General features: G+C 41.6%; 3 protein-coding genes across 3 annotated transcripts; 1 reads left to right on the top strand and 2 right to left on the bottom strand.

Annotated features, from left to right (window-relative positions):
• Positions 1 to 719: 719 nt before the first annotated feature.
• On the bottom strand, positions 720 to 6,551 carry C922_01352 (hypothetical protein; the record flags this gene model as incomplete). The annotated part of the gene is made up of 8 exons (XM_008816958.1): positions 720 to 811; positions 964 to 1,041; positions 1,219 to 1,351; positions 1,498 to 2,617; positions 2,767 to 3,312; positions 3,553 to 3,758; positions 3,987 to 5,585; positions 5,712 to 6,551. The coding sequence occupies 8 exons, from the start codon at positions 6,549 to 6,551 to the stop codon at positions 720 to 722; spliced, it is 4,614 nt and encodes a 1,537-aa protein (XP_008815180.1).
• A 1,567-nt stretch (positions 6,552 to 8,118) lies between these two features.
• C922_01353 (hypothetical protein) lies at positions 8,119 to 9,165 on the top strand (the record flags this gene model as incomplete). Its single annotated transcript, XM_008816959.1, has 1 exon — positions 8,119 to 9,165. One exon carries the CDS (start codon positions 8,119 to 8,121, stop codon positions 9,163 to 9,165), a length of 1,047 nt encoding a protein of 348 aa, XP_008815181.1.
• Positions 9,166 to 9,469: 304 nt separating this feature from the next.
• On the bottom strand, positions 9,470 to 13,020 carry C922_01354 (hypothetical protein; the record flags this gene model as incomplete). The annotated part of the gene is made up of 3 exons (XM_008816960.1): positions 9,470 to 9,529; positions 9,734 to 9,796; positions 9,940 to 13,020. The coding sequence occupies 3 exons, from the start codon at positions 13,018 to 13,020 to the stop codon at positions 9,470 to 9,472; spliced, it is 3,204 nt and encodes a 1,067-aa protein (XP_008815182.1).
• Between the last annotated feature and the right edge of the window lie 33 nt (positions 13,021 to 13,053).

The following is a 13,053-nucleotide window of genomic DNA, read 5'->3' on the forward strand; positions in this document are numbered from 1 at the left end:
TTGCCTTCACAAATTGGTTAGAAATGGTATCGCGGAAAAAACACGCCAGTTGGGTGACGTGGCTGGGTCGACCAGTTTAAAGCGGAAGCGGGAAATAGTGGAAAGAAAAAGCACAAGAGTAACATAAGTGAAGGGACCTTTCTTCTCCTAACCTTTTTATAATTTTTTCTTTCTCATTTTTTTTTTTTTCTCATTTTCCCCATTTTGAGGAACCAATATGTACCACTATAGGTAGAATTTATAACTTTCCCCCTCCTTTTGAATAAGGTGTACCTTTATAAAACGCTTGTATTCCTCTCTCCATTGAATTCATGTAAGAAAATTTCCCTAGCGTTTGCGCTGTTATATTTCGTCGGGTATCACAACATTGTATCATCTCACGGTGCATTAAGCCACATGCATGTGAAAAAAAAAAGAAAAAGTGGAGAGAAAAAAGAAAAATCATTTGGATGATATATTTAACAGGGGAAAACTCCAAAGCGAAATGTTCTTATCATAAAAAAAGCAGCGAAATAAAGTGAAGATGTGTTTACATTTAAAGTTAATGTGTAACTCACGAGAAAAGTGGGTGAAATGTTGTCTTTTTAAGCGTTTCGCGTGTGTTTCCTCCACGCGGTTAAATGGGCAGATGTATCCATCGAAAGGGAGGGCGCCTTACCTCAGGTGCATGCTTGTGATGGCTACATCACATGAGGTGTAGCGCAGACAAGCTTAACCCGTCACAGAAACGTGTTAATGATCGTGTTGCAGACGTCCAGCCGTTTAACGTGCTTAGTCCTGGTGTAAGTTGCCTTCAAATCTGCAAGGACGTCTAAGAGGCAAAAAATTCGCAAGGCGCATGTGTATACCATCTGGCGGGGTGTGCATACCCACCTCCCCTGCGTGCATTTAGGAGCAAATGGGAGGAGGAAGAAGTTAGAGGAGGCACAACTGGGAGGAGGCGCAAACTGACATATTGGGTACCTCCATAATTAGCGCTTAGGACCGACAGCAAGAGGCTGAGACAACTGCAGAGGGACTCCTTCACCAGATTTCTCTTTTCTGCGCATAGGGGAGAGGGGCAGGTGAGGGAAGAATTAAAAATGAATGCTCCTATACGCACACGCTTTTTCACAAATAAGTCGGTGCACGCATGTACAGAAGAACATCGAAGTGGAGGAGACCCCTGAACAGACGCGGCGAATCCTCCCTTCCACACACACCACTCCCATCACTTACCATAATTGAAAATCACGTTGTTGACTATATTGCAAAATGTGCCCTTATCAAAGTTGGCCGTTCGTTCAGCGTTTTCGTTGCAGTTCATCTTTATTAAGGCACCGTTAATCAGGTCCTCGTTTTCTAGATACAGCTGCAGGATGGGAGGAGTCAAAATGAGATTACTCTCATAAAGAACAAACAGGCCATTTTTTTTTTCAATTATCATGTCCAAGTGCCAGGCAAAGCGACTACCAAGTGGAGTGACATCCACGCAGGTACATATTCTCTTCGTATAACCATTATGATCAAATTGAAGAGGGCTATCAGGTGGTCCTCACTAATTTGGAGGGGATTCAAAAAGAACTCGTTCGAAAGTCCCACACTGGTGCTTGACAGGAAGGATGACTCGTCAGCAGTGTCTACAACTCCGATTTGGAAAAACTCATCCACAAAGAATAGCAAACAGGAATAAAGCAAAATAATGAGAGAATTCCTCTCCAGGACGCGGAAGGGAATGTGATAAACACCATGTTCGAGTATGAAAAAAACGAGGTCATGAGATTTAAAATAATTTTCCAAATTGGTGTGATCATATTTTATACCCTCTATGTTGTGTGTCTCTTCCTTCTGAAAAAATGACTCTATTTCTTTTACGAAATTGTTTTCTTTCTGATATGGGTTAGTGTCACTGTTACTATGTGATCTTTGCTCAATTTTGTCGCTACCACGTGGAAGGTTTTCTGTGGAAACTTTCCCGGACTTATGATCGCTTAAGGGTTTTACAACGGTCGAACTGGCCAAATCCCCCTGGTTCACTTCATAAAAGTAGTGAAGAATAATCGGGTTCAGAAGAAACATGTGAACTCCTTTCAGTAGGGCAAAAGAGTATCTAAAATAGATGTGGGTATTCAATATGAGATCATTATAATCGGGGGAGTTTAAAATTTTCTTCCTTAAGGAATATAGCTCTGAAAAGTTGTTTTTTTCAAGGAGCATATCTTCAATGGTTCTTTTATACAAATTCGAGATGGTATAACTTCCCTGTTCTTTAATTTTCAATATTTGTAGAACTCGTTTTTCTGTGCCATCAAAAAGGGTTCTAAAAGCTTCATGTATTTTTAGGTGGCCTATTTCTTCTTCCTGGTCTTTCAGCAGCACAGACAAGCAGGCTAACGACTTGTAGTATATTAAATAAATGCAGGTACTTACAAAGTAGAACAGAATATCCACCTCGGTATTCACCTGCTTCCTGAGTCCAATTTTCTTCCCTATGTTTATATGGTCCAGATATTTTATGTCCCCATCGTTGTTCATATATTTTTCGTAATTTATGTGCAGGTCATTTAGGACATGTTTGCAGAAAAAGATGCTTTTCGCTTCTCTGCACTCGACTATATCGCACAGCTTGCTGACGAGGCTGCAAAAGGGGGATGGTGATGAAGAAAGAAGTTGTCCAGTGAAGCACCCTACAAGGGGGTGGCAACCCCATGCATAGGCAAAGATGTAAGGGTGAAGAATCAACGTTACGCCCGTTCATTTTCCACATATGTGAGTCACCTCTCCTACCTCGTGCGCTTAATTAAGAACAAAAAGGAATAGGGATTCTTCACCTCAGTGAGGAGGTGCAACACCACTTTACAGGTTTCAATAACGTTGCTGAATGTTTCATATATATTCACATTCTTGAACATAAAGAGTAGAAATATTGTACAGGCGTATTCGAGAAACACATGTTTGACCTGTTTGGCATTCTTGTCTTTGCCTTCCTGGTGAACATCATATAAGGCTAACTCTTCGTTGTAAAGTACCACTTTGGTTATGTTCTTTTTGTTTTGGTTCAGGTTGAACAATTTAAGCATGATTTTACACAAAAAGATGGAAAAACTTTGGTCATAAAAAAACGTCTGCCTTTTAATTATGTACTGAATTAAGAAGTACACATACTGTGAATTGTAGAGAAATTCGTCTGGCAGGATTTGCAAAATTGCTGTCTTCTGATTTATGTTGTCATCTGAGATAGTGAATATTTTGTAGAGTATTTCCGACCCCACGTGGATGTTTATTTGCTCTTGGCTCATGTCTAATTGTTCGAAGTTTTTTATCCTTTTTATTCTGCGTGGAGGTGGACATAGGATGAGGAAAAGGGCAAGAATGGGAAGGGAAAATTTACAACGTGGTTTATTTTGTTTTTTTTTTTTTTTTTTGAACGGGGATATTTCCACAAAGGATCATGTTTTCACAATTCGCGAAATTCGTTTTGTGTTCGTAGAAACTTCCGACCACGTTGCCCACAGAAATTTGTGTTGTGGGAGGGACAGCCGAATTCTCCCATTCAGCTTCTTTTATCCGCACCTGGTGATATAAAAATGAATGTTCAACACATCCACCGGTAGGTAGAAGTTCCTGTTCAGGCAAATTTTGTCCTTTCCTTTGGTTAAGTCTTCTCTAACGTCTTTCACCTTGTTGAATATAATGTACAGTAGTATTACCAACTGGGTGATGTATTTCTCATCCAGAGTCGCGTACGCGCACTCGCTGCTCAGGATGGTGTGGATTATCTGGATGGGAGGTGTGCGGGAGCGGAAAAGGGGGTGGCGCGGCAAGTAAGGTAATACGACAAAGGGGGCTATCTTTCCAGAGGGACATACACCTTAGCGTAGTAGCCCAAAAGACACAGCCCTCGCACACGACTAATGGTTTAGGCTACCTCAGGGTCGCGTCCCCCACATTTCCCTCTTTACCCATTTACAGCTTTACCCATTTTCCGCTTTACGCAATTGCCATACCTGCAGAACCAGGAGGTACCTCTCCACATGCTGCGCCCCATTTAGGACGCCAAAAAAAAGGCCTATAATTTTTTCCTGCACGAGGACAAAACTGGGATGAATCCCTTCGTGGGTGAGTCCCCTTCGACAGACATCCTTATACGTTTCTATGGCCCCCATCAAAATTTTGTCTAAAATATAAAGACAAGTCAGCGTGACATTCTTTTGATTATTCTCCTTTACATTTTTGATGTAATTTTCTAGGAAGAAATAGTAGTTGGCTGGATTAACATAAGAGCCCACGAGGTAGAGGCAGTTCATATAAATGAGCCAACGCTCTTCGTCTAGCTTTTTTTCAAATGCAAAAAGGAGATGTGTAAAAAAGTGGGGAAGATGTTCCGTTACATTTTCCTCAATGAAATAAAATAGTAACAAAATAATTTTGGAGTTCTCCAGTGATTCCAATTTATTCGTTTCATCCTCTTTTTTTATATACAGATGTTTAAAGTAGGCATTTAAAATGGTGGAGGATAGTTGCTTGCACTGTTTGTTCATTTCGTTGTGTGTAATTTTTATTTGAGTAATTTTGTTTTCTCTGAGGATGTCCATAATGTGTTGATTGCTCTGGAGAAAATTTTGGAGCAACTTCTCGTGGTACTCTACAGAATATTCGTCTTCCCTCATTTGGTCACGTTTGCCCCTTCTGTGGGGGTTATCATCTTTTTCGTTCGTCTCCTCATGGGGGTATTCTTCCTCAGGGGGGTTCTCCCAACTGTTAAGTCGCTCTTCCTTCCCGTGTGGGTGGCAAAACATATATTTTTTTTGACCACCCGGTTTGTCTTGTTCCTCTCTGTGGGCCTCTACAACGATTCCACTTCCATCGTTGCAGGATGAATCCACAGCAGCTACATTTAAGGTGTACATATTTTCCTTCATCAGAAAGGAGCTACGACAAAAGGGAGGAAAGTAATAATCCGTCAGGGGCAAAGGCAAAGTGAAAGCCGTCTTGTAGGACCACTCAGGGTTAAACTGGTAAATAATTTCATCATTCATATTTTGGTCCAAGTCGAATCTCTTCCTTCTGCATATCAATTGGATGTACAAAAAGGACACCAATCTGAATATTTTGTAATTATCAAAGCAGGCCGAAAAGAGGTAGGGCAATAAAAAGGTATCAAACTCGTTTGACTCATTAAATTCGTAGATCAATATAAAGAGGAATGAGTAAAATTGAAACTTCACTCTTGTGCTTCTATCATTATATAAGTTGCACAAGTAATTTATATTTACATACGCATTGTCGTAGAAACTTTTTATCGGAACCACATTGGGATCCTTATACCCAATTAGCATTTCAATAATTTTGTAATTTTTGGAGTTACTATTATGTAGAATTAGCTTCACCAGTGTCTTCATGCATTTTATTTTCACTTTACTGTATTTGTTGCAGAGACACTTGAGTAAGCAGGTGCTGATGATGTAGTGGTAATTCACATACTGGTCTTCTACTTGCTCGATGGTTTCCTCGATGAAGCTCATCATCAGGCAGTTTATTTCGCAGCAGTGGTCGAAAAGACCCATTAAACACACCCGAATTATCTTGTCCGCATGGTTCATGAACTGAGAAAGAGAGGGAAAATGAAAACACGTCATTATGTTGGATGTGCGGACTGGAAAAAAGTCCTCCAACTTGAAAAGCACTAGTCTGCACTCCATGTAAGACTCCGTAATGCGTGGATCCCCCACCTGCTGCTTCGAAACGTCGCGCACGAGGATGTAAAAATACGAGAATAGGAAATATCTTGTGTTTTCATTCACGAGGTAGCTTGTGAGAACCATCGGCTTGTGGTCGAATAGCCTCACGTTGTCGTCAGCCTCGTCAATGGGTAACGTGCACTCATGCGCGTTTAAAGTGGCAATCAAAGCATCAATTATGTAGGTGAAAAACTTGTTAATAGTACTCTCATTTACAATCACTAATAACGTGTACAAAACGAGTAGGATATATTTTTCTTCCTTTTTCTCAAACACGAGGAGTAGACAGTGGAACATTTTGCTGAGCGCGTAATTCTTGTAATCATTGTAATCATTGTTGATGCTGAAGAAGAAAAATAAATCTTCCAAAACGAGGAAGTTATTTTTTTTAATTTCATGTATGTATTTTTTTAGAAGTCTTTTCTTATCACCGCAGCTGGTTATTTCGCTGCACTTGGCTTCCTGAAGATCGCCGACATATTCATTAATGTACTGCTTCAGCGCAGTTAGAAGTTCATCTTTTTGGAAGTCCTCAGAAAAGCATAAATTGAAGTCCAGTGAATTGTTCTTCTGGCACTCTCCGGTAGGTGGACAATTCGGTTTGGTTTGTTCAGCATCATAATCGCCATTGCTTTGGCTGCTTATCCGTCCTCTCCCTTCTGATTCCAATATTTTGTCCACATCCCCATGTGTATCACTTCCCCTTGCGGGGTAATCCTTACAGCTTAGTCTGTTCCCCCTTTTGTAGTAAAGCAAAGCCTCGCTAATGACGCTATCGTATTGCTTTGCTTTCTTTTTTTCTTTCACGGGGCTGAAGCTGTATTGAATCATTTTCTTATTCGAGAGTCAAGAAAAATAAATTAACATAAATGCAAAGAAGGAAAAAAAAAAAAAAAAAGAATTACTACTCCTAGGAATGGTAGAAACTAAATGGGGTGTGTGAAAATGTGGAAATGTTCCTAAAGGGGGTCATTCACCGGGGAGAGGGGAAAAAAAAAAAAAAAAAATATATCCATATATAGGTATATACATATACAAATCCCCGCAGAGGAAAGTTCCCAAAGCATCTTCACAGTTAACCAAACAAACGTTGTGCCTTTTTCCAATTTGCGGAGGGGTCTTGTGCAGAAATGTACTTTCGAGTCGATGGTGCTAACTGGGACAGCGGAGCCGCGAAGGGAATTGCACCTAAACATTTCACTGTTGACGGGGTGGAGACTCCCTGTCTGTACATGCACCCGTGTAATATATACATGTTTTCCGCGTGGAAAAAAGGACCTCAATGCAATTAACCATTCTCCTGTGCGAATGTTTTCCATACTGCTGTTAGTCGTTGATGTCGTTTGCCAATGCCACCCGCACCCACACCCGCACACTTTGGTGACGTGGCTCTTTGAGGGACCCCTGGTAAGCCGACCAACCATATGGTGAACGCATGTTATTATATCATTTTGTGTGCACTTTTTTTGCTTATTTTTTCCCTCTTACACCATAATGCGGACTCTCGCCGAGGGGGCATTTCCCTCGCCATTGAGCGGCTTGGGCTGGACTCACCCCGGTCCAATTTTTCATTCTTTTCAATCACATAAAAATAGTCCACGTAGTTACCGCAAAGGTGTATGTGGTGACACCCACTTAGGGGTGTTCTCCTGAAAATAACTCCCTGCCAAGTTTGCCACTCATTAGCAAATTGCCTACTATGGGGTGTAGAAAAAATGGGGAGCGACAAGGAATAACACAGCGGGGCGAGATAACACCTGGATATTTGTACATATATGCTTAATAAGGATGGCTTTCCCAAGGGTGGAGTAGTCCCTACCCTGCGGATTCTCACTCAGACGTTGCCTTAATATGTTTTTACGCCAAAAAATGGAGGGAGTTTTTTTCCACTTTTTTAAAATGATGCATAAATGGCTTCGCAAAATGATCCGCAATTTTTAGGCCGCCGGTTAGCTTTTCCATTACTTGAGTTTGTTTTCCTTCATAGCATCCTTCTCCTTCCTTTTGTTTTTTTCTTTTCTTCGTTTATATAAAGAGAAAAGGGGGGCACAAACAGCGCATATGTTAGCAATACGACATGTTAGCAATACGACATGTTAGCAATACGACATGTTAGCGATACGCCATTTTAGCCATGTGCTATTTCAGCACTGTGCCAATGCAGCCTCTTCAGCGGAGTTGTCCTCGCTAGCGGGTTAACTCTTCAATTTTGGATGGCATAGTAACTCCCCAATTGAACACATACACGTGGAAAGCGTTTTAGCCATTTTTGCTTACGAGGACATGGCCCTACAAAGAAAGGGCACAGCTCAGCACGTCCCCACGCCGACACACACCAAATGACCGCCACGGCAAATGTGTTAGTTCTGTCCCCCTTCTTAGATGTGTTTCCCCCAGAATGGGCATAGAGAGCTACTTCCTAAAGTACGTTAAGGCGACGTACATAACGAGGAGGAGAAGTGAAATGAGGAAAACCATAGAGAATTTGAAAAATAATATTTACACGTACAACAATTACAGCTGTAAAAATATAAAGTATCACATGGGGGAAGAAGATAAGTGCGATAGGAGTAGCCACTACAGCGTTCAAATTGATGAGCAAGTGGAGAAGGTGATGCGTTTTGTTAATCCTCTCCCGTTTTATGAGGAGAATAACACGTCAAGCAGCCCTCCACAGGGAAATAATAATCAGACGGAATATCCAAATGAAGACAAGCATGAAAGATTTAACACAAGTCAGCCGTATCGTGACATGGCATGCACTCACACGGAAGGTAGTCCCAACACAGAGAGAGGGGAAGATCCACCAGAAGGAAAAAACAACACATACATTTTAAATTATCGAATAAATCACATCGTAGGGAGAAGAGGAAAAAGGGAACAGTACAGATACACCTACTTGAAATCCCCATTCAAATACAAATATGCATTAAGACATTACGTTTTTGAAAAATATAAATATCATTTCTATTTTTACAATATCACTCACTTTAACATTCATATAATTTTTAACATCATTTTATCCTCCATGACAAGCCAGACTTCGGTCAAGTGCAACATCCACTGGTTCTACCCTGGGAGGAATTTATTCGATTCTGAATTTTTGAGAAGGTGTTTTCTTCCCTTGATGGAGGGGAGGCCCGATCGGCCCGAGGACCGTTCAGAGATCAATTCGTATTTGCAGAGACACATAGAAGAGGCATACAATAATGCGGTCAATAATGAAGCGGGTAGCAAATCATCCTCCCCACGGAACTTTGACATCAACTTAGACTTGACAAAATATAATATACAAAATTTGTTACCCTTGTTTTTTCAAAATAAATCATTTAGTCAGAATTATAAGAATCTGTTCCTACTGGAAGAGAAATGTTTCAAAAAAGTGAAAAGCAAAATTAGGAAAAAAAATGTTCACTGGTTTCTGAATAAAAATCCAAATGGATAGACAGTGCGCGCCGTAAAGGTGGGAGATAGACCTCGTCAGGGAAGTGGGCTCACCACTCGGCTGCAGTAAGACAGGTTCTAATTAAACGCGAGTTGGAGTGTGCCTAGCTGCATGTCTCCCCAAGCGCTCCAAAGTTATAAACCAATTGAAGGGCGTGCCAAATGCCCATTAACACAAAAAAGACGAAAACAAAGAGTAGCTACAAAAAAAAAAAAAAAAAAGCACATAAGCACATAAACATAAAAATTAATATTAATACGTATCTGTGACCGCGATCCGGCGTGGAGTAGCGGCTGCCACCCCGTTACCGCTTCTTGAATCTGCTCTTCGGAGTCATTTTCTCCCCTATAATGAAGGACGAATTCTGAAGAGGCAAAAAAATGTCACACATAAATAGGCACGAGGATTCCCCCACCAGGATTGCATAGCAGTTGTATGTTCGCAGTACCAATGCAGGGTACACACCCAAAGGTTCTATCATTTGAGCACGCCCTCATCGCACAAATGACGCACATGAAACTGACTACAGCGCGGCGTGGCCGAAGCCGTGGGCACATTTTCGCCTTACCGTCATTCCAGAATTTTGAGAGAATTTCGCCACTACCTGTTTGTGGAAGGATAAATCGGTGATCTGAAAAGAGGGGAGGCGCGAAAGTGGAAACAGATTAACATACAGAATGTAGAAACGCACCAACACACTTCGGACGCGCATGAGGGGGAGCCGACTCAACCCCCCCAACACACACACATACGTGTGCCTTGCTAACTCCATACCTGCTGGTTTAGCTCGCGTATAATTTGCTGCTTCTCCCGTATTATTTTTTTCTTCTCCTCTGCCATAGCCTCCTGGTTATGAATTTCTTTCTTTTGATCCTCACACAGTTTTGCATTTATAATTTCGACATTCCTGAGCTGCTGTAGCAGTTCAGCATTTGTTTTGGCCTTCTCATGAAGAATGCTAATTTTTTTTTTAACTTGGGCTTTCAACTGTTTGTTTCTTTCTTGTGCCATTTTTAACTCATTCAAACATTTGCTCGCTTCCCTTGAGTTGTCCTTGTTCACATTTTCATAATTTAATTTCAAGTCATAAATACAGGACATGAAATGGTCTCTCTGACTTTCCAACAAAGCACTTAACAGTTGATTGAATTCGTAAATGTACATGATGATGTTTTTCTTGTCTATGATTTCTTCTTTTCCATTGACGTTTATATTTGCTGAGTCGATTTTTTTCAAATTTTTTTTTCCACTTTTTAAATTTATTAATTTTTTTATGTACAAGTTGCTGCTGTAATCGAACACTGAATTTTTGGAAATGTCGAAGAAGTAGTTGTGCATCGTTCCGCAAAAATGCTCCTTTGCGTGGTCGATGAGTTTTTTCTTTTTTCTTTTCTCAATGGAATGCTTGCGGGTGTTCATGTCTCTCCTGAGGAAGTCGTACTTGTTGAAGGAGCCCCCTTCGCGCTCGGCTCGGTCGCTTTCTTCACGCGGTGATCGATGCCCATGCTGCCTACTTCTCACTCCACTTGAGCTCCCCTTATGGACCTTCTTTTCATGCCTAGCGTTTACCTGGTTGGTTTTCGCTGCATCCATTCTGTTTTCACCTTCTCTATGCCTCCACCGGCGTTTGGTACCTTTTTCCTTCTTATTGTCCATCCTCATCAGTTTTCTGAATCTGAGAAGGAAACTGAGCGAGACATGCCTCGCCAAGTTCCCCCTATTCCACCCACATGTAGTGTTCTCTGTAGAGAACTCCAACCTTTCGACGACAATTCTTTTTTCGGCACATATGTGTACCTCCGAATTAGCATCCTTACCGTTTACACTACGCATTTGCAAATGGGGGCGGACTCCATCATTTTTTGTTGAGATAGGGAGAGGGTCATTAATTTTGTTTGCATTTTCTGCTTCACTTGGGACTCCCTGGATGGGCACTGTCAAATGATTGGATACTCCCTCCCTGTTGACACTTGCACATTTTGCATTCAAATCCAGATGGGTACTTCCCACTCCTTGGGTGCACTTTTTCCCATTTTTCTCCCCTTCAAAAGTGGCATTACATATAGGTTCACTAATGGTAGTTCTTTTTCTTCCCACATCGATGGGCTGGCCACAATCCCACTGACGATCTAGACTTGTAGCTACAACCGGAGGCACAACAATGTAGTTTCCCTGGTTTATAAAAAAATTTACAATTCGTAAAAAGATGTACTTAATGTAAGCAATCAATTTTTTTTTTCTTCTGACGAGATTTCTTTTTTCCTTTATCTTTAGTTCCTTCAGTTTGTTCAAGCGATCATAATTTATAGAACATCCAATGAAACCACAAAATAAACAAATTTTTGCATTTTGGTTTCTCTCACATACATCGCAATTCGCTATCTGATAATTGTACTGTTTATATCGGCAGATTGGACAAGATGTGAAACAACATTTTTTAAGACAGCTCGAATGGAATATGTGACCGCATAGAATGTTAATGCAGACGTTATTAAAAATTGTTTTCCTCTCACTTTTTTTTTTTTTCTTCATCTGATTGTTGTACTTCTTTTGTATATTATGGATAAAGGAGATAACGGATAAATAGTAGCTCCTCCGGTCATTAGTGGTGTAGCTACTCAACGTCTTAACGCAATAATACTGGTGCTTCTTCGTTTGCTTCCCCAACGCTTCTGTTTCATACGGACGCCCGTTCCTTCGCGTATTGCTGCGCCTGCTGCTTTGGCACCTGTGGTAGGTGCGTGAGCTTCTGCTGCTATTGCTCCTACTTCTTTTTTCGCACGGCTCATTCTGACCGTAATACGTTTCGCCAAAAATGGTAGCACCGGTGTTGGCGGCGGGAACCACAACAGCGAATCCGACGCGACTGCCAACTTCACTGCCAAGGCCACTACCAACGCCACTGCCATCGCCGCTGCCACTGTCCTGGTTCGATGGCGACCGGTCCCTTGCCTTGGGTTCCCCTCTTTTCTGCGTTGCAAAGTTTAAATTAAAAATGTGCGATATTACCTTACTGAGGCTGTCTGAGTACAACGGCTCCAGGCAAACTGCACAGGAGAGCTGTAATTTGTTTTGGGAAATGAGATAGAGGGGGTTGATAAATCTGCTTCTGCGCGACGGCTCGATGTTCTCATGTGTGCGCGGGAAGGTATGCTCACCGTTCCGATTCTCCTTCTGGTTAGGCCTCCCGCTTGCCTTCTCATTTGAATCCCACTCTCCCCCCTCCTCGTAAAACGTCTTCACTCGTACCATCCGTTGCGTGTTCTTCTTTATCCTCGAAGTGGCGTTCATGGTGATGTCCTTCACGATGTAAACTTTTAATCTTTTCTTTTTTTTCATGTTAAAAAAACTAATCCTCTTGACCTTTTTCATGATTTTCCTTGCATACACATTGAACGTTAGGAAGTATATCATGTACTCTTCATTGTTTTTTTTGTTTAAAACTTTTAAAAAAAATATGAAATTGTCAAAGGGGTGTAGGAGCTCAAGGAACTCCGAGGGGGATAAACAGTTGGATACGTTGACGCAAAGAAGAACGGATATAGCCATTTGGCCTGGGGTGTAACGTCCCTCGCTTAGCTTCCTCCTCAAATTGGAACTATCGTGGCTACCATTAACACTATTGTGCGGGCTGCCATGTTGAGTGTCGTGGAGGCTACCGCGGAGACTGCTGCGGAGGCTGCTGTTCGTGCCGCTAGCAGTGGCAGAGTTACTTCTGTTCTCCCTGTACAGACAGTAGTTCTTGAAGCAGCGGATGTAGCCCGTGATGGACTGAATTTTGGTGTTCCCACAGTTGTAATTGAATATGTAGTACCTCCTCTTTGTCTTCGATATGGTTCCTCTTTTAGTTATCATGCCACACAAGTCGCTGACCACTTCGTAATCCTT

The sequence above is a fragment of the Plasmodium inui genome, assembly GCF_000524495.1.
Source record: "Plasmodium inui San Antonio 1 unplaced genomic scaffold supercont1.4, whole genome shotgun sequence".
NCBI classification, from domain to species: domain Eukaryota; phylum Apicomplexa; class Aconoidasida; order Haemosporida; family Plasmodiidae; genus Plasmodium; species Plasmodium inui.